At 48.6% G+C, this 21,868-nt stretch overlaps 2 protein-coding genes and 1 pseudogene across 2 annotated transcripts; all 3 read left to right on the forward strand.

Moving 5' to 3' along the window:
- The first annotated feature begins 2,887 nt into the window (after positions 1 to 2,887).
- On the forward strand, positions 2,888 to 9,665 carry LOC146194465 (uncharacterized; annotated as a pseudogene).
- Positions 9,666 to 11,513: 1,848 nt separating this feature from the next.
- Positions 11,514 to 12,667, forward strand: LOC146194466 (uncharacterized). The gene has a single exon (XM_084596055.1). It carries the CDS (start codon positions 11,839 to 11,841, stop codon positions 12,568 to 12,570), a length of 732 nt encoding a protein of 243 aa, XP_084452181.1. The 5' UTR covers positions 11,514 to 11,838; the 3' UTR covers positions 12,571 to 12,667.
- A 7,911-nt stretch (positions 12,668 to 20,578) lies between these two features.
- On the forward strand, positions 20,579 to 21,368 carry LOC146194467 (uncharacterized). The gene has a single exon (XM_084596056.1). It carries the CDS (start codon positions 20,636 to 20,638, stop codon positions 21,344 to 21,346), a length of 711 nt encoding a protein of 236 aa, XP_084452182.1. The 5' UTR covers positions 20,579 to 20,635; the 3' UTR covers positions 21,347 to 21,368.
- The last annotated feature ends 500 nt before the right edge of the window (positions 21,369 to 21,868 follow it).

Raw genomic sequence — 21,868 nt, forward strand, 5'->3', positions numbered from 1 at the left:
ACATGGTACTCTTGTAGCACAATTGCTGTTGTGGAATGTGTAAATAAATGCTGGTGCCTTCCTTAAATTTTGTTTCATTGCAGCGTAGAGCAGCATTGTAATTTTTCTATTACCTTTGGCGCTAGCGGAGCAGTCATGCAGTTTTTCAAGCCATGCGCAACTTCTTGAAACTGCCTGACATAAAATGTCATATAGCGTTGGTGTCATTGCCTAACAAGTATCATGATAACTTGTTATGCTTATTGGATGTCAGCCTTACAAGTGAATATGCTCAATATGCACAATTCATGTTTAGAAACAGTTATCCCGCTAGCGAATAACAGCGATCCCGCCCTGCGCCGACGTTCGTACCAGTGCGCCTCGACCCCTACGTCAGTGGCACCCTCAGCGAGGGGAGCGGCAGCGCCGTGCAACTTTACCCGACTGCGCTGCTCTATTGTTTGCGCGCCGCGTTGACAGGCACAGAGAGTATAAAGGAGGCTATGGTACAACGCAACTACTCGCGCGATGATGTACGCTACACTGATGCCACCTTGCACCCAGACCACCATGCTCACACCATGGCAGTTGTGAACGCCTCCCTACAGTTGCAGGTCCTCACCACTCTGCGCACAAGGAACACTGCAAAAGCTGAAGAGTTTGCCATTGCCCTTGCAATAGCCATAGCACTTCCACCTCGGAGCACTCCATCGTCCTCTTGGACTCACAGGTTGCCCTCTGTAGCTTCCGTGATGGCTAAATTTCCCTGCTTTCACTCCGTATTCTGTCCACTTTCCTTCCTTCCCACATGGCCGACCTCGTGTGGACCTCGGGCCACGAGTTGGTGGCCGGCAACAACAGAGCACTCGCTCTAGCCCGTAAGAATACTTACCGAGCAGAGCCGACCTCCTGCTCTTCTAATCTGAATCCTGCTCCAGTCCTGATCCCACCCGCATACGTCGACACACTTACTTCCCAGCCGCTCAGTTTCTGTATCCCCCTCCTCATCCTCGCCTCACAAGCCAACAGACTAACGATTGATGCAATCTACAGGCAGATACTTTCCCCGTCGATACACCCGCACCTGCCCTTTTTGCTCCAGCCCCACCACCCTGGCCCATGTCCCACGGGGCTGCACCTCATACCCCAACCTCCCTCCCCCCCCCCCCCACACACACACCAGTGAGACCTGGGAAGAGCAAATCTGCAACTCAAGCCTGCCCGTCCAGTAGAGGCTTATAGTTATAGTGCGGGCACAGCTGGCTGCGCGCTCAACTGGTGCCCTGGACTGAGGTTGCCAGCCAGGACTGCACCCATACCCCCTTCGGAATAATGTGTTGAACAAATTAACTGCACCACATGAAGGGACTGGATTTGCTCCTGCAGAGCTAGTATACAGAAACAACCTCCGCGGTTTGCTAAGACTAGTTCGTGAGCTATGGGAAGACGAACGAGTGGATAGAAGTCTTGTACAGCATGCGCTCGAACTATACCAGAGGTTAAGGGAGACTAGAGAAACTGTAAAATCAAACTTACAGGACCACATAAGTTCTGGTCGTATCTGACGTCTCAGAAAGTGGTGAAGCGCAACTAAGATCGGAATGCCAGGAAGAGGTCATTCAAGATTGGTGACCAAGTGATGATAGTGCGGCCTAACAGGCAGCAAAGGCTCGAGGTGCAATGGCAAGGACCTGCTGAAGCCCTTGATTGCATCTCTGAGGTTATTGGTAAGACTGCCAGGCAAGAGACGTGATGAGCGTGTGTACCATGCTAACCTAATGAAGCCATTTATACAAAGAAAAGAGGTCAGCAAAGCTTTAAAGGGACATAGCACTGACTGGCCAAAATATCATGAGATAATGGTGGAGAAGAAAAGACCTTGTCTCATATAGAGCAGATCGAGCACTACATTATTAAAGAAAAGAGGCTTTACAATTTTATTTGCCATTGAAAATCGCATAAAAACAGCTGAGGCGCCATCTAGCGGAGAAACCCTATTACTTTCGGTGTAGTACCCCATGTGACATATCAGCAAAATATCGCTGATTTTCCTAAATGCACACTGTTCTTTTTTCTTCTAAGAGTGTTTGTCATAATTTATTCTATTTTGCACTCCCTACACAGCATCCTTAAATAAAAACCACCTCTCCTATCACACCACGAGATGCTTTCAGGTTTTGCCCCTAGATGGCGCCACGGTGTTTGGCTGCACCCACGGCAGAACCCGACAAAAAGGCTAGTGGGATGCTGAAGTAAAAGCCACCCTCGAAGATCTAAGCAAGGCCAATTGAAGACACCGTGCAGCTGTCAAGACCCTCCCCGCTGATAAATGCCGGATGGCGTGGGATGACTACATAACAGGTAAACGGCGGATGCAGCAGGTCGTCCAGCGGAAAATTTCAGAAAATGAATACCGGCGCATGTCAGGGCGCAGCGGACCACATAAGTTCTGGTCGTATCTGACGTCCCTTGACCAAAAGGCGCTGCAACAGACGCTCCGGGATGAAATCGCCAGCGCAGTGATCGGCAATCTCCCCCAACATCTCACAGAGCACATCCGTGGTGTGTGATGTGCCTTCGCAAGAACCGCTGTGTGAGCAGCTACCATCGCCTACGGACTTGGAAAGTGCCGCAACCGTCTCGCCACCGTGGAAGGTGGAACGGGCAGCAGTAGACCGGGCCATTGCTCGCATCGGATCGCGGACTGCCCAGAGTCTCGATGGTATACCTGCAGGGCTTGTAAAAAGCCTCGGTGAGAGAGAACGAGACACTCTTGCAAACTTACTCACCGGGATTATCTACGGAGACCCAATTCCACCTGACCAGCTGAAAGGCAGAGTTTGCCTCATCCTAAAGAAGGACGGAGACGCTAGCCTTCTCCGCGACTACAGGCCCTTGACAGTCAGGTATGATCTACCGCATCTTCGCGCAAGTTGTGAAGGAATGGATGAGTGGTTCGGTCAAGGCAAATGGCAAACTCAACGAAATGCAGAAAGAATTTGGCAGAAACCGTCGCCTCGAGGATAACCTGTTAGTGTTGACCCAGTGCATTGAGGTTGCCCGCAAGGAATCTCGAGGTCTCGCGGGCTGTTTTATGGACGCTGCCAAGGCATATGACAGTGTGCTTCATAGGGCGATGCTCCAGTGCTTGAATGACATAGATATGTTACGAGAATGGTGAAACCTATTGCACTGTCTCTACCACGACATGGTTGTGGCATGCTTCGGCAGCACGTCCCCCAAGCCAGTGGCAGGATGCAGAGGGCTCAAATAGGGGTGCCCAATGTCGCCGCCATTGTACATGCTATACACGTCGGGAGTGGAATGAGCGCTCGTTAATTCGGGCCTGGGCTTCAAGCTCCACTTCACATGGGCCGGAATACCCAACAGCCGGACAATCCCAGGGCTGCTGCTTGCAGACGACCTTGTCTCCTGCTGTGCGAGAGCGAAACGCAGCTCCAGAAGCTCGTCACCATCTCTGCAGATCAAGCTCCAGGCCCACTTGGACTCCATTTCAATCCCAAGAAGTCCGCTGTACTTTGGGTTTCCAACCCCCTAGACAACTCTCTCGGCATGGTCCTGCCGAGTGGTGAGCTGATACCGCAATCCAGAGAGTACCACTATCTTGGGATTACCATCAGTACCGAGGAGGGCAGCTACACGGCATATGAAGACCTCTTGTGACGATCATCACGACGGGCCACGTGCATACTATGCCGACGATGTCTCTGGGGTGGTAGCCGCTACTTGATTTTACGCTAGCTTTGGAAAGCGGTACATGTGCCCAGCTTGACGTTTGGGAATGCCGTCGTGTGTCTGTCCGCAGCAACGTGAGCGTGGCTTGAACGAGGACAGCACGAAGTCAGCCGCATAGCCCTCGGTTGCCATGGTCCAGTTGCCATAGAAGCCATCCAAGGGAATGTTGGATGGTCTTCATTTGAAGCCCGATAGGACAAAAGCAAGATCGCGTTTGAGGGATGCTTCCACATGGTCGACACCCGCTGGGCTCGCAGGGTGTACAGATACCTGCCCTTAAAAGGTATCAGGATGCAGTGGTGCTCCCGTGTTCAGCGGCTCCGGCGAATATATGGGTTCTTCGAACATCCCATCGAGGAGGACGCCGAATGCAAGAACACACGTGCTGTACTAGCCCAAGTGCAGCAGACGGAGACCATCCGCTGGCAAAAGGCGATGAAGGCGAAAACAACGCTCCAACTATACCGAGGCAACAAGAACGAGATCGTCCAAGAAACGCAATGACAACATTCTCTTGGATTCTTTTTCTATTGCAGAAGCCAGAATTCCGACCGGGTTTTTATTCAACTGCAAAGCAGCTTCGATTAAGGCATGTGCGCCTCGAGGATCCAGACGTCATGTTTGCCGCTCTGAAGGATGGTGACGTGTCGGAGGTAGAAGATGGGAGAGGATGACGTGGATGACTCTCTTGATGACGTGTGTGACGGTGCTAGTGATGCACAAGGGGAGCAGTCAACTTCCTTCAGCTGATGATGAAGGTGAGAAAGCAACACAGGAGGAAAGATGGAGCAGGAGAGCTTTCAAAAAGCTAGCAGCCAAGTATCAGCCTGAAGTGTCTGGCGATTATAAAGAGAATGATTCTGATGATCCCCCGACCCCGTATGAGTATTTTTCCAAGTATGTGCCAAAGAGCATATTTGCTGACCTTGCGGACAAAACAAACAGGTATTCTGTTTCCCAAGAGGGAAAATCTGTTGAGACTGATGAAGAAGAAATCGGAAAGCTGATCTCATTGCATCTGGCGATGGGCATCTTTCGTTACCCATGCCTTCGCTTGTACTGGAAGCCATCACTCAAAACTGAGCTTTTCTCAATTGTGAATATGTCACGAAACCGGTTTCAGAAGCTGAGGAACTGCTTGCACATTGTTGATGTGAATGAAAACCACATCAGTAGTGATCGCCTCTGGAAGGTCAGGTCACTTTTAGACGCATTTCGTGAAAGATGCCTAAAGCTACCTTTGGAGGAATATCTATGCATCGATGAACAAATAATCCCGTTCAAAGGACAGCTGGATATAAAACAGTACATAAAAGGGAAGTCGAATCCATGGAGAGTGAAAGTTTCGTGTTATGCGGTGCCTCGGGGATTATCTACGACTTCCTCGTCTATCAAGGTTCAACTACGGAACTTATCCCAGCCGACAAAAAGGACTTCGGTGTGACCGGAGCTTTCATCCTCCATCTTGCGAGGCGCATACCAGATGGTGCTGGGCATAAACTTTTCTTTGACAATTATTTTACTTCCTTGCCTGTTCTGCGGGTGCTTCGTGAGAAGACAACATATGCTGCAGGGACAATCCGATCAAACCGGACAGAGAAATGGCCGCTGAAGCCAGAAGGCCAAATGAAAAAGGAGGGACGAGGGTCCTCTGACGGCATGGTGAGCAGCGATAGAAAAGTCATCGTCGCGAGATGGATGGACAATAGGGCGGTCAACTTAGCCTCAAATTTCCTCGGCATTGAAGATGAGGATGAAGTTTCTCGATGGAGTAAAGCAGACGGAAAATTTGTAAATGTGAAGCACCCCGCAGTTGTCCGGGAATACAACCGAAGCATGGGAGGAGTCGACAAGACTGACTTCTTGATAAGCTTGTACCGTACATCCATTCGCAGCCGAAAATGGACACTACAAGTCATCATGCATTTCATGAACCTGGCTGTAACTAACTCGTGGCTTGAATACAGGCGCGATGTTGAAATTCAAGGGCTAAGCAAAGAGAAGATGGATTTGCTTGAATTTACTCTAAGTATCGTGGAATGCCTAGCAAAAGCTGATGCTACTAACATGCCACGAAAACGCGGAAGACCATCATTCTCTCCCCTGCAGCCTCTCAAAAGGCAAAAGTTCACAGCCCAGAGGCCTGTGTATGACGTGAGATATGACAAAGTCGGGCACTGGCCAGTAGTGACGGAAGACCAACAGCGATGCAAGATGGAAGGCTGCAAAGGGAAGCCAAAAATGAAATGCGAAAAGTGCAACGTCCACCTACGTATATATAGTGCAAAGAACAGTTTCAAAGCGTTCCACACGCACTAATCAATATTCAACATTAGCTGCAACCTCTGGGAAAGCAGAATGTTTGTTTTCTACGTTCGAAATTTCGTTGAAGCTTGAGAATTAGGAGTAACACCAAACCTTCCGTTTTTCATTCTTGCAACCATCAAGCCCTGGTGTCCTAAATATAGGACACGGCGCCATCTTTTATAAAAATGAGATCCTAGAAATTTTTCTTTTGTGGGTGTGTTACTTGAGTAGTAGTCAAGCAAAATACCACAAAAGAAAAATTCCTGGAGGGGCGAAAAAAATTCAGGGCTGAAAGGGTTAAAATACTCGGCGAGTGTTCTGTGGTGCGAAGGTATGCACGGTATTGTCAGTCAGCGTACAAGCCCTTTCTGAGCATGTGTTGCAGGGGTGCAATACAAAGGACCCCTCGAGTGTGGCTGGTCAGGTATGTGAAACATCCTGCTGCTGACTGTGTTGTGCGGCAAGTACGACAGGTTCCCAGACGACTCTAATCGCGCCACTAAGGGCTACGGAGACGCAGACAGAAAGCCATCAATATAGATAACTTTCAACTTTTATCCAAGGATCACGAGCACTAGCGAACAGCAGCATTTCAAGATGTCGCGCTGTGCATTCCCGCGCATAGCACAGGCATAGCCTCCACTATTTTTTCTGTGCCTGCCAGATCCCGGAGCGAACAATGGGAGCGCGCCGTCGCTGCAGTTGCGCGACGCAACCACTCATCGTGGTGGGGGCGCCACTCACGTACGGGTGCTGCGCATGCAGTTTCAAGGGCGCATTGATGGTCGCGCCACTCGTGAAGCAGGTTCCGCATTTTTCTGTGAATTTCCTGCTCAGTGTAATAGCGTCCACGAATAATTTTGCAAAGCTGGTTGATTCTGAAACGTATGCTGAAGGGTACATGCATGAATATTCACGCGAATAGCAATGGCACCTGTCTCACCCGAGCTGCTCCCAAGGTAATTCAAAAGGGTAGCTCTGCTAGGTAGCTTGAGTAGCATCTCCCTCCTTGCGTGCTCGTAAGCTTTTGTGGAGAGGTGGCGTAGCACGATGCAATGGCACACTACGTCTTCAGTCCAAGTTGGTTTTTTGCGCCGAAAGTGAACAATTTGATCCCATAAAAAAAGAGCGGAAATATTCTTCTCTTCTGCCTGCTGACGAATGTACTGCAGATTACCGAAATTGCAATCATTTTTCAATTTTTCAAGCTCTGTTTTGTAGTGGTGTACAGTGCATCGAAGCTTTTCAACCTGTTTTTTGAGATCCCTTTCTCTGCGTCTCGATCTTGCTCTTTCATTTGCAAGTAAGCTGGACACTCCAACATTCACTTGAATTGCTTGGTGTGAAAAATTCGCATGTGTACTATTTGGAGCCTCCTGCGGTTCCTTTTCATTTTCAGGTTTGGCCTGTTCATCTCTTTCTGGATAAGACTGGCTGGCCTCTTGAGAATTGTCCTCTGACATTTCTGCTTCTGTGCCATCCTGGAACTTCTGCCGCTTTGTAGCCGGCTCAGGTTCCTTTTCGTTGGTTTTCAGAAACGTCCTTTTCCCGATGCTTTCTGTACTCCTTTGATGTAACTGCCTTGGCTTCATGTACGAAGGGTATTCTGGAAACAAGGAGGGCACTACACCTTTCTTGAGGTGGCGCCGTTTGCCCTCCGCAAAGTCGGTTTCCTTGAAGTGCCGGCTACACACTCTTGAATAATTCGAGGTTGTGTTCGGCACCCAGTTGTCCCTCCGTATGGCTTTCAACCACTGCTCCCGTAGCGCCGTGTCCGCCGGAATTTCGTGGAACGAGATTCCTGGAATCTTGCTTTTCCCACCTGAGCGGCAACGTGGCACACAGTAGTATGCCATTAAGTACCTGCAAGGCAACTGTCAGCGGCTTAATAATGCGCTTTGATATTACAATCGTATACTTAAAATGTTCCGTGCAAGCACAAGTTCATCGAGCACAAGCACAACAACAAAACTAAGGGCTGGCAGTCTGAGAAAATGCGACCACTAATATTGATCGAATTATAGACAGAGTACGCCACAGGCAGATTTAGGCAGGCTACAAATAGCGTTATTGCTATCCAGACAAAACAATTCTTGGCTCACCGTTGGAAGGGAGCAGATGGTACCGCATGTGTTGATCGTCACCGATTTTTGGGTCCCTGACGCATGAATTTAGCGTCTAAGCAGTGCTGTCACAATAACGAACGCCAGCAAGGTTAAGGTTTTGCACGTGTGAGCCAAAGAGAGTGAATCATGAGTTTATAAGGATCAAAAAATGCCCGCTCGCGACAAAGCGACTGCGTGGTGCAGCCGCGGCGAATGCAGACGAACCCCAACGTGACTAGCGCCACCACTCGGCGCTAAGTGGCGTAGCAGCAGAGTCGCGTCGACGGCCGCGGAGGGCGCATCCGGCAGGCACGAAAAAATAGAGGAGGCTATGGCACAGGCACGGCCGCTCGATGGAAGCGCACTGGGTGCGGCCTGCTGCGTCGCGCCGCCGTCAATGGGCAAGCGCGTCCTTGGAGAGTTTACAGTTGAGCCCGCTATTTCTGCTGAGGGCGCCACTGTTCGGAGACACGTCGTCGCCGGGGTCGCCGGCTCCGAGCGCCCGATTTGCTTCCTTTCTGGACGTGTTCGCCTCGTGTCTGCGTGGTAAACGCAAACTTTTTAGTGTGCGTGTGTGCAAGCACGTTAACGTTGCGACGGGATGTGTTTGTTGTTTAAGGCGAAAGCTGCTCGAGGCTCACGGAGCGAAAATCTGTGCGCAGAAGCTGTGGCTGTAATCTGTGCGTCGCATCTGTGCACTGGTGTGTCAGTCGCAAACGCGGACGTGCAAGGAGGGAGATTAAGAATGAAAATGAATGATGGTGATAGGTAATCATTAAAAGTTATAAATAGACATTGATAGAGGTAATGACTAATGCTAATGACTAATAATGGTTGATAATGGCTAAAATGATTTGTAATGAGCGCAATTGATTAGAAATGAGTACAAGTGCTTAGCGATGTGGGTAATGACTATAATAACTAGGCATGACTCATCATTACTGCTAATGACTGCGAAATGACCAATATGTGAAAGGATGACATGTAATGACCACTGCTGATTCTAAATGAGTAACCTGCTTAGTTATGAGTGGTAAGGGCTACAATGACTACGCAGGCAGACTCATCATGACTGGGAAATGACCAATATATCTAACGACGACTTGAAATGACGAACTGTGACAAACGATGAGAGGCAAATGATAGGACAAGGGTAGGCTTTCGCCGTCCTCCGCTTAAGAGACATCTAAGCGATCCTCAAATTTTATCTGCTGAGCTCGCTTCAGACAAAGGCAGTAGCGAGGAGTGGAAATGCACTCGCTTCCTCTGAAATGAAAGCGGCGCTGAGGTTAAAAAGTCCAGATGCTGAAGCATAATGCCCTATCAGCTGACATTGAATTTGCTAAAAGGGACAGCAAATTGGACTTGTTGGTGATTAATTATAGGTTAACAGTGCAAACAACGTGACTGGAACACAGGAGAAGAGGACGGCACAACCGCGCTAGTTGTGTCGTCCTCTTTTAATGTGTTCCCGTCATGTTGTTTAACCCATTTGGTTACCAGGGAGCTGGCCAGTGAACTAGGATTTTTAACGATGAGTTGTGAAGCAGATGAACACGATGAAGTAGCACCAGAAGCTTTCCTCGCAGGTTATGTTGCGAGGACATATCAGAAAACGGTACGAAGCGTTTTTTTTTAATATAAGTATACAATTTGTTCTAAATTTTGCCGCGCTAGTCTGAGTGGCCTTGCAAGCAAAGGAGCCTGTGCATACAACATCTGTTTATGCTCTTGAGACTGTTTGAGTCGACGCGTTAAACTGAAAAGCCACGTTCCGCAGAAAATCCGGCGCCCGCTCTGTCGGCGGAAAGTCGGAAAAATACCTCTCTGGTAAGAGGCACGTTTGTTGCTGATATGGCCAGACACCTTTGGCGCAATGAGAACACATGACATGTTCAATGTGGCAAGAGCTGCCAAATCAGAGAGAGTCAATAAGATGTAAGGGTGAAATGGGAATTATTGAAAGTGGGACCCTTAGATCCCAAGTCAGGTACACTATACTCCTATAGCCCTATGGCATAAACCGCTCTCATGAAAGGTTTTTCCATCTGCGATTGGTAATTTTCTTCCTTTTTTGTGTGGCCATTTAATAAGCGTACTCGGCTGCTCGCTGAATCTCGGCTGCAGTTGCGCTCTGAAGCGTGAACATTGTTGAGACTGCTGCTAAGAGTTTCACAACAGGAACACTCGATGCGCGTTCTTCCATTGAAAATTACAAACCAGCAAAAATTGTACGGGTTTGCGAGAAGCCAATAAAAATAGTAATAAAAACTTTCGGGGCATATACGTAGCAAGCTTGAGGCAGACCGGCTCTATGAAGCGCGCTTAGTTCGGTCATGCAAAATGCGTGAAGCCATCACGGATAGCCTTCTTTCGTAAAAAGTTTAAGGTCTCCAACTGAGTCGAAGATCCCAGGTTATCATGTAGATTTAACGTAATAAACATCTTCATATTTCCAACGTAACATTTGTCAGAATGAGATAGAAAGGTTGGTTACATGTTGCATTTTCACAGAGGTTGTTCACAGTAGGAGAATATATTTTTATTGGATAGCCCTGTCAGCTTAGAACAGGTTGACATCAATTTGTGCATAAAATTTGTATGCAGAAATGAGTAAATGGTATGAAAATGACACACGGAATTCGCGACATAGTTAAGTGGTTATGCATTAGGCTACCATGGCAGCTGAACAGCTTGGAGTTGTTCACAGCCGGGTGACATTTTCATGTGACGAACAACTTGATCCGAAAGAAACATCAAGGTAATGCGAGCTCTCCAATCCAGTGGCCTTGACCCACCGTATACATCGTTGCTGAGCAAGCGCTAAGTGCTGACATGATCACACTAGACATGACAGTATATACTAATTAGTGTTGGCAAATTGTGTGAAGCGGAGCTCTTATATCCTTAAAATAAAAGGCTTCTACCACGCCGACGCCTCCCTGAAAGCGCAGCCAGGCGCAGCTCTCCGCGAGCGGCTATCCCCGAACGGTGGCGCCGCGGCGGTGGCGACGGGAAGTAGGCGCCTCCCGCCGGTTTCGGGCGACGTAGCAGGCCGGGCTTCGTTCCGGTTGGCGTAACTTAACCTGTTGCCAGACTATGCTACCAGTGTTTCCACCAAATTTGACGGCCAAACACTCCCACAAGTTTGACGGGCACAGTGTGGCTGTTTGCACTCCGTCCACCGCTCCCTCACTCACTTCCTCGGAACTTTCCTCCTCGCAATCCCACGCTTACAATCAACGTTTTTAGATCCCTTTCAGTTTGAAAGCTGCGGCGCGGGGAGTGTCGCCTTTCCGTTTCCTGCCGCGCGGTGGCGCTCGCCACGCTGTTTGCCCCAAAACCCCAAAACGTTGGTTTGCCCGACTGGCGCGGCCCTTTGTACCTGCGCTCGCAGTGGTTTTGCAAGTGTGCGTGTTTGTGGTGTGTGGTGCCGTGATTATTGCCACTTGCTTATGTCTACGAAGTGAGTAGCGAACATGCCACGTTGCTTCGTGCCCGGCTGCAAAAGCGGTTATGGCTCCCAGACACCTGCTACCGGGAAAAGACATTTTTTCCGGCGACCCTGTACATCTCCTAGAATGGCAGCGCATGATTCCCCGACTGGACAGACAGCTTTCCAGCTCTTTCGTTGTATGTGATGTACACTTCCACGACGAGGATGTACTAAAACATTTTGTGCACCAGATTAATGAAGGCACTGTCGTCATTCCACGCGACAAGTGGGCATGAATCTCATCCTACAGTTGTGAGCTTTACCCAAATATTTCGACTGCTGCGTGGAAGTGTGGAGGGTGCACCGAGTGCTGTGCTTGTGGGTGTTCAAGACACACTGAAGAAATGCAGAGAAGCACACCGATGCAAGCAAGCTCACCTGCATGAACTGATTGAGTCGAGGATGCTCGACTTAACTTCTGAAGTTGACACGCCCGATCACAGTGACAGTGACCACATTTACTCGAAAGCAGAAGTCGATGAAAGCATACTATACTATTTTTCAGGCTATGTGGTCCACAAATTCTCCAAAACCTCAACTTGCACTTCCTGCATGGAAGATATCAGCTCTCATGTGCCAGTTGTTGGTAAAGACGCATACCTTACAGTGTATAAAAGCTTCAATCAAGGATGCCTAAAGCATCCCACAAAAAAGGTGCTAGAGTTTACTAATATTGTGAACAAAGCAGTTTCGGTTTCCTTGAAAGGAGGTCCAGTTTTTGGGGACATTTTTTGGGATGTGCTTGATGAGCTGGAATTCCAAAACCTTGCCCGGCTTGGTTGTGCAGAACATAAGGCCACTTTTACATGCCAGGTTCTGCATTTCGTCATAGTTACACGCATGCACTTCTATGCGAGAGACCAGAATCGCCGGCTGGAAAACAGAGAAAAGGTTGCCATTGCAAATAAAAAAGCTCGCCTTCTGTAGCCATTCTCTCTGTGCTTCCAACTCAGTGTGCCTGCATTTAATGCTTGCCTATGCTCACTGAAATTAACACTCTAAAAATTAAAGTGCAAAACGCTGCTCCCGGCTGTGCGATCATTGCAAATAAAAAGCTCGTCTTCTGCAGCTATTCCTTCCGTGCATCCGGCTAAGTGTGTCTGCATTTAATCCAGTGAAATCGGCATTGTAAAAAACGTGAAAACGCTGCTCGTATGCGCGGTGCTCTGTTGGTAACAGCGCGGAATTTCGTGAATGCGAACTAGAAACGGAACATCGCTGGTTCTCATTCCTTAATGTGCCGTGCATTCTCCCGAATAGCTGTTTATAGCTTTACTCCAACAAATACTAAAATGTCCAGGATAAACGTCGCAAATGCGATGCGATAAAGCGCGAGGCAAATAAACGATTTTTTTTTTTTTCGAACTGGCATCAGCCTGCTCTTTACCTCACCCAGCCTGTACCCTCAGGCGAAACAGTTTTTTTAACCATGAGACTGAAGTTTTAACGTGACAGCTCCAAAAGCCCAGCAAATTTGAGCTCTACGCGTCCGTTCCCAGTTTTATCGTGGATGAGAACCGGCGAAGGCTGCCACCACACCAACAGCAGAGTGCGAGCGGTTTCGGGCCGACAGCGACAGCAGCGCCGCATGGCGAGTGGAAACGGACGGGAGCCGCTTTCTCGGGAGTGACTCGGGGGAGCTTGCAAACTGAAAGGAATCTAAAAACGTTGCTTACAATACCGCGCTTGCCGCTGCAAAATAATCGCCGCGCTCGCTCACGCGCGCTCGCTATGACCGTTGGCGGCTGCGAATTTCGACTACGCGTGCTGTGAAAGATTTTTTTTTTTCTTCCGGTTATTCTACGCGCGCTCGTATGACCGTTGGCGGCTGCGAATTTCGACTATGCGTGCTGTGAAAGTTTTTTTTTTTTCTTTCGGTTATTCTACGCGTGCTGTGAAAGCTTTTTTTTTTTTTTCTTCCGGTTATTCTACGCGCGCTCGCTATTACCGTTGGTCGCGGCGAATTTCGACTACGCGTGCTGTGAGTTTTTTTTTTTTTTTTTCTTCCGGTTATTCTACGCGCGCTCGCTATGACCGTTGGCGGCTGCGAATTTCGACTACGCGTGCTGTGAAAGTTTTTTTTTTCTTTCGGTTATTCTACGCGTGCTGTGAAAGCTTTTTTTTTTTTCTTCCGGTTATTCTACGCGCGCTCGCTATTACCGTTGGTCGCGGCGAATTTCGACTACGCGTGCTGTGAGTTTTTTTTCTTTTTCTTCCGGTTATTCTACGCGCGCTCGCTATTACCCTTGGTCGCGGCGAATTTCGACTACGCGTGCTGTGATTTCTTTTTTTTTTTTCTTCCGGTTATTCTACGCGCGCTCGCTATTACCGTTGGTCGCGGCGAATTTCGACTACGCGTGCTGTGAGTTTTTTTTTTTTCTTCCGGTTATTCTACGCGCGCTCGCTATGACCGTTGGCGGCTGCGAATTTCGACTACGCGTGCTGTGAAAGATTTTTTTCTTTCTTTCGGTTATTCTACCCGCGCTCGCTATGACCGTTGCCGGCTGCGAATTTCGACTACGCGTGCTGTGAGTTTTTTTTTTTTTTTTTTTCTTCCGGTTATTCTACGCGCGCTCGCTATGACCGTTGGCGGCTGCGAATTTCGACTACGCGTGCTGTGAAAGTTTTTTTTTTCTTTCGGTTATTCTACGCGTGCTGTGAAAGCTTTTTTTTTTTTCTTCCGGTTATTCTACGCGCGCTCGCTATTACCGTTGGTCGCGGCGAATTTCGACTACGCGTGCTGTGAGTTTTTTTCTTTTTCTTCCGGTTATTCTACGCGCGCTCGCTATTACCCTTGGTCGCGGCGAATTTCGACTACGCGTGCTGTGATTTCTTTTTTTTTTCTTCCGGTTATTCTACGCGCGCTCGCTATTACCGTTGGTCGCGGCGAATTTCGACTACGCATGTTGTGAGTTTTTTTTTTTTTTTCTTCCGGTTATTCTACGCGCGCTCGCTATTACCGTTGGTCGCGGCGAATTTCAACTACGCGTGCTGTGAGTTTTTTTTTTTTCTTCCGGTTATTCTACGCGCGCTCGCTATGACCGTTGGCGGCTGCGAATTTCGACTACGCGTGCTGTGAAAGATTTTTTTTTTTTTCGGTTATTCTACGCGCGCTCGCTATGACCGTTGCCGGCTGCGAATTTCGACTACGCGTGCTGTGAGTTTTTTTTTTTCCGGTTATTCTACGCGCGCTCGCTATGACCGTTGGCGGCTGCGAATTTCCACTACGCGTGCTGTGAAAGTTTTTTTTTTCTTTCGGTTATTCTACGCGTGCTGTGAAAGCTTTTTTTTTTTTCTTCCGGTCATTCTACGCGCGCTCGCTATTACCGTTGGTCGCGGCGAATTTCGACTACGCGTGCTGTGAGTTTTTTTTTTTTTCTTCCGGTTATTCTACGCGCGCTCGCTATTACCGTTGGTCGCGGCGAATTTCGACTACGCGTGCTCTGAGTTTTTTTTTTTTTTTTCTTCCGGTTATTCTACGCGCGCTTGCTATTACCGTTGGTCGCGGCGAATTTCGACTACGCGTGCTGTGAGTTTTTTTTTTTTTTTCTTCCGGTTATACTACGCGCGCTCGCTATGACCGTTGGCGGCTGCGAATTTCGACTACGCGTGCTGTGAAAGATTTTTTTTTTCTTTCGGTTATTCTACGCGCGCTCGCTATGACCGTTGGCGGCTGCGAATTTCGACTACGCGTGCTGTGAAAGTTTTTTTTTTCTTTCGGTTATTCTACGCGTGCTGTGAAAGCTTTTTTTTTTTTTCTTCCGGTTATTCTACGCGCGCTCGCTATTACCGTCGGTCGCGGCGAATTTCGACTACGCGTGCTGTGCGTTTTTTTTTTTTTTTCTTCCGGTTATTCTACGCGCGCTCGCTATTACCGTTGGTCGCGGCGAATTTCGACTACGCGTGCTGTGAGTTTTTTTTTTTTTTTCTTCCGGTTATTCTACGCGCGCTCGCTATGACCGTTGGCGGCTGCGAATTTCGACTACGCGTGCTGTGAAAGTTCTTTTTTTCTTTCGGTTATTCTACGCGCGCTCGCTATGACCGTTGGCGGCTGCGAATTTCGACTACGCTTGCTGTGAAAGTTTTTTTTTTTCTTTCGGTTATTCTACGCGCGCTCGCTATGACCGTTGGCGGCTGCGAATTTCGACTACGCGTGCTGTGAAAGATTTTTTTTTTCTTTCGGTTATTCTACGCGCGCTCGCTATGACCGTTGGCGGCTGCGAATTTCGACTACGCGTGCTCTGAGTTTTTTTTTTTTCTTCTGGTTATTCTACGCGCGCTCGCTATTACCGTTGGTCGCGGCGAATTTCGACTACGCGTGCTCTGAGTTTTTTTTTTTTTCTTCCGGTTATTCTACGCGCGCTCGCTATTACCGTTGGTCGCGGCGAATTTCGACTACGCCTGCTGTGAGTTTTTTTTTTTTTTCTTCCGGTTATTCTACGCGCGCTCGCTATGACCGTTGGCGGCTGCGAATTTCGACTACGCGTGCTGTGAAAGTTTTTTTTTCTTTCGGTTATTCTACGCGCGCTCGCTATGACCGTTGGCGGCTGCGAATTTCGACTACGCGTGCTGTGAAAGATTTTTTTTTTCTTTCGGTTATTCTACGCGCGCTCGCTATGACCGTTGGCGGCTGCGAATTTCGACTACGCCTGCTGTGAAAGTTTTTTTTTTTTCTCCCGGTTATTCTACGCGCGCTCGCTATGACCGTTGGCGGCTGCGAATTTCGACTACGCGTGCTGTGAAAGATTTTTTTTTCTTTCGGTTATTCTACGCGCGCTCGCTATGACCGTTGGCGGCTGCGAATTTCGACTACGCGTGCTGTGAGTTTTTTTTTTTTTTTTTCTTCCGGTTATTCTACGCGCGCTCGCTATGACCGTTGGCGGCTGCGAATTTCGACTACGCGTGCTGTGAAAGATTTTTTTTTCTTTCGGTTATTCTACGCGCGCTCGCTATGACCGTTGGCGGCTGCGAATTTCGACTACGCGTGCTGTGAGTTTTTTTTTTTTTCTTCCGGTTATTCTACGCGCGCTCGCTATGACCGTTGGCGGCTGCGAATTTCGACTACGCGTGCTGTGAAAGTTTTTTTTTTTCTTTCGGTTATTCTACGCGCGCTCGCTATGACCGTTGGCGGCTGCGAATTTCGACTACGCGTGCTGTGAGTTTTTTTTTTTTTTCTTCCGGTTATTCTACGCGCGCTCGCTATGACCGTTGGCGGCTGCGAATTTCGACTACGCGTGCTGTGAAAGATTTTTTTTTTCTTTCGGTTATTCTACGCGCGCTCGCTATGACCGTTGGCGGTTGCGAATTTCGACTACGCGTGCTGTGAAAGTTTTTCTTTTCTTTTTTTTCTTCCGGTTATTCTACGCGCGCTCGCTATGACCGTTGGCGGCGGCGAATTTCGACTACGCGTGCTGTGAAAGTTTTTTTTTTTCTTCCGGTTATTCTTGGCAATGTTTTCCTCCTTTCAGCTGCTGTCAAATACCGCGATTGCCGTTACACAATGACCGTTCGATCGGCACGCATGTTTTCCGGCTGACGTTACACGACCAAATTTTTATTTTACGGCAATGTCTTCCGGCTGGCGTTACATCACCTCGACGGCGCTTATGGCAGTCTTAGCGGCTTTGACGCTTGTGGTAGCCTTAGCGGCGTGCTCTGATATCTACTTCCGAACTTCGCAGCTGCGAATTTTGACTACGCGTTCTCTTATTTACTTTTTTGCTTCAGTGTACTCTTGACGTTTTTCTCCTTTAAGACACGGCTGCGAATGTCGGCACGCCTGTTGTCGACAGCAGCTTGGTTATGTGATGGCTAAATTGCCTGTGCCGGAAATTGGGATCCGGGTAGCGCGGGATTCCGCGAACCACCGACCTCTCCACAATTTTGCCGGCTCGTGTCGCCTTTTGTCCAAAAACCGGAATGCGGGGACGACGCGCTAATGACGGATACATGTGCGCTGTTTCGAGGATGGCCAGGGTTCCTGGAACGGGAAGAAAGGGCCCGAGGTGACAAGGAAAGCAACAGAAGGACGGTTGGGCACACAGGAACGAGAGACGCCGCGAGATCGACCTAGAGGTGGCGCCACCGTCACTCCGGTAGTGTGGATCGGCAGCCGGCGGCGCTCGCAGAAACGCACGCTGCGTAGGTCTGCTTCCGAGTTTACGGCGGGTTTGTTGACGATGAAAACGTGTCTTCTGCAGTATTTCTGCAATATTGCAGAAAAAGTCTAAGAATTTCGCCAATGCAGCAGAAGAAGAGCGGATTTTAGGAAAACAAAGCACGCAACCACCAGTCTTCTAGATTTACTTTGCACGTTTCTTGCGCTGTACCACGCTCACGCGCCTAATGCTTGGGCCTGCCTAATGACAGCTTTGTTTTTCTTGTCGACTTTTAAACAGTTTGCGCGTGTCACATGCGAGTGAGACCGGCGAATCTAGTGTCAAGCCCACGCAGGTACAAGGTTCGTGCTCTGACCTGCAGTAATTTAGATTGAATCGAGGCAGCCTGGTTCACTATATCGTACTTGACTAGAGGATTAAGCAGGTTAAATGTAGCATTGGCAGCGCACTGCATGGCGAGTTGCTTTGGACTGAGTGCACATCAACTCTGGCCCAGGCAACCATGCACAAGCATTCCCCAAAAATGAGATTTGTTCACGTGTACAGCGCTGAGTGGATTGAATTTGCCGAGATGCTTTTTGCGGCCACTGTCATAGAATGTGATAGTGTATTAATGCATGCGCCACTAACTGTAAATGATTTCCTGAAACCGCAGAAAGTATAAGGGTTTTCTGATGTGTGTGATGTTAATATATAACGGTAAATTAGTAGTGTAATTATTTTGTTTTGCAATGCGAATAAATTTCACCGTGTGAGAGAACTTTTACACACTTGACAGAATTTACAATGATCAGCGATTAATTTTCAGTAACGTTAAAATGCAAGCTACGAATTACTCGCTGCGAAGACATCGTTATAAACTGCGCATGGGCACTGTCATGTTCTGGAAAGCAATTTTACAGGCTGAAAATTTATTTATCACTAATTATTTAGCAGTGACTAAATCTTATGCGAAGTAAAATATCAGGGTTGCGTCCAAAACAGATGCCGGATATAAAACTATTCCGAAAGAACTGGAGGTCACCTTATCATGCGACTATAAAAATGTATTTATTCCCGAACTATGCACTGATATTTAAGTCCGCATGAAGCTGCTTTACTCCCCTTGTCAGAAATGACGAGTTTTGTCGGAAGACAGCCCTTGGACGAAAAGCGATTATAATGATTATAATAAGCTACCAGTAAAGTACATTGATCTAGGTGCATTATGTAATATTTAGGGTAACAATTAGGTGCAGGGAATATGTTTCCCAAACGTTCGAGCATTTGTCTAAAGCAAAATGTGCTCACTAAAACTTTTACGGATGTACAGAAGCCTTCAACAACAATGCATATTGGCCCGGGTTTAACGCATGAAAGCGGCATCGGCTATGACGGATGATTGCAGAGGCTGGTTTTGGTGTCGTTTTTTTTTTTTATTATTAACACCACATTTACCACGTGGGATTGTTTATTGTGCAGTCAAATCCCACAGCAGAGGAACGCCTTTCGAAACAATTGTGATTGAATCCCCCGTTCTCGAAATCAGCAGTCGAGTGCCCTTACCATTGAGACACCGCGACATAGGTTTAAAAGTAAAAAAAAAAAAATTAAAAAAGTACTCACACAACTCTATCGTGCATACAGACGGCATAGTAGGCAGTCTGTTCAAACTGCATTCTGCTATATGAAGCCGTCTGCGGTGGCATATGTTTTATTAGCTGCGGTATTCCAAACAGAAACGGGAATATGCGATTTCTGAGCGTTTGCATTAACTTTTATTGACGGCAGCGATCTGTTTTGCTTTGACAGGGCGGTAACGACAGTATCACTTCGTTTGAGACATTGCATGTCAAAGGATCTCAAGCGCCGAAGACCGCGATGGATGATGTCTTTATCCAAGCATGACATGCTCGATACGGACAAGTATATATATATTTTTTAATGAAGCGTGGGGTTATAGACTGTTCATATTTATTTTGCAAGAGGCATATAGGTAAGCAAAAGCTCACAAGAACTGCGAAACAAACAAAAACACTCCTGTACACGCCGCATGCGCGCGCGTGAATCCCTGCGAGCTGGCACGCGACGCGAAAACGCATCCACACTGGGCAGGTTTCGCCGCTGAGCCGCAAGGTGGCGACTGATCTCGAGGCCAATAGCTGGTCAACCTAGCCTTGTGTTCCGAGGGACGACTGTCTGAAGATACGAAGACGGCTCGCTAGTCCTGCCGGCGCATATATTGAGCTCGCTGTGTAAACCGTCACCATCAGCGCTGCCTGAATCTAAGGCCACCATCTCCCACCTCAAACACCGGATCACCGCAGTGGCGTCCAGGCTCAGCCTCAAGACCGTTGGGTGAGCGGGGGCATCAAGCTCTGATTAAGTCTGCTGCTGGCCCTATTTCGTGTGTGATTCCTGCTCTCTACCCCGAAAAGAGCCCTATAACCGGGATATCACAGTTATATGGCGACCTCAAGAATTGACCCTTCGGTCGGCGAGGTGTGTGCCGCCATCAAGACATTTGAGACTGAGCAAGCATTCCTCCGCGAGCTTAGGCTTACCCCCGAATCAACTGTAAGCCGGCCATCCCGAGCCAGTAGCCAGGGAGGCCGCCCTGCAACTTCGGAGTACTGGGGTGTCTGTAAAGACCTTACCTTTAACCCCGACAAGCCTTACTGCGAAGGAGAAGTGGTGACATTGAACAGGAAAGCCAAAAATGGAATGCGGCCAAGTTTTAGATGTAACAGGTGCCGCGAGCAGCTTTCACAGCTTCATGGCACCAGTGTGCTTCAAGGGGTACAAGGCCAAGGGTCTTTTTTTCCTGTACAGACCGTTTGGGACGTCCAAATGTAAAGTTGTCAAGGCGAGACATAATTTGGATCACCTACTGTATGGCGAAAGAACTGACATCCAGACAGACCCGGGAGCTCGTGCTCAAAGATTTCGAGCTTCACAACGATGCCCGCACTGACTGGCGAAACTATACCCGGGAAGTGCTGCAGCAGGAGCTTCTCCAACGGCCTCCCATGGGAGGAGTTGGCGAAGAGGTTCAAATCGATGAATGCCTCTTGAGTGGAAAGCGGAAAGCCAACAAAGGAAGGCTTCTATCCGGCGACAATGTTCCTCCAAGGCACCAGAATAACTACGGTGGTGTCGCCGATAAGGGTCCGTGGGTGTTCGGGATGGTGTGGTCCCAGACTGGCGAGCTTCGCCACTTCAAAGTTGACAAGAGGGACGCAGCTACTTTAGGCCCTATCATCGCGGCCAACATCAAGCCAGGAACCAAAGTTTACAGTGATGAATGGGCCGCGTACAACTGTGTTCCGAGCCTTCAGGACCCAACCGGAGTTCCCCTGAAAATCAACTGGCACACGGTGAACCACACCATCCAATTTGTCGACCCCACGACCGGAGCAAACACTCAGCGCATTGAAAGCGCATGGCAAAAAATCAAGCGCAAGCTAGTGCGCAACGGCCAGAAGACGTCATCGGCTCTTCTGGAGTTGCACCTCTACTGGCATTGGTCCATCAACGGCCGCACGAAGTGTTCAGACCCTTTTCTGCGCCTAATGGAAGCCATCGCAAGATGCTATCCGCTGTAAAGGACCCTGGCTTCGCCGTCGAAGTCGCCACTGATCTATTTGCTTCGAAGTCGGGGCAAACAACGCTGGCTTCAGCGACAGCACCTGCTGTCACAATTTTTTAACCGGATCCTATCGGAGCCACCAAGAGATGCCTATCAGTGACAGCACCTGTTGTCACAATTTTTTAACCGGATCCTATCGGAGCCACCAAGAGATGCCTATCAGTGACAGCACCTGCTGTCACAATTTTTTAACCGGATCCTTTCGGAGCCACCAAGAGATGCCTATCAGTGACAGCACCTGTTGTCACAATTTTTTAACCGGATCCTATCGGAGCCACCAAGAGATGCCTATCAGTGACAGCACCTGCTGTCACAATTTTTTAACCGGATCCTATCGGAGCCACCAAGAGATGCCTATCAGCGACAGCACCTGCTGTCACAATTTTTTAACCGGTTCCTGTCGGAGCCACCAAGAGATGCCTATCAGCGACAGCACCTGCTGTCACAATTTTTAACCTGTTCCTGTCGGAGCCACCAG

This window comes from Amblyomma maculatum, chromosome 3 (genome assembly GCF_055883805.1).
Source record: "Amblyomma maculatum isolate TAMU_Amacu chromosome 3, ASM5588380v1, whole genome shotgun sequence".
Lineage (NCBI taxonomy): Eukaryota > Metazoa > Arthropoda > Arachnida > Ixodida > Ixodidae > Amblyomma > Amblyomma maculatum.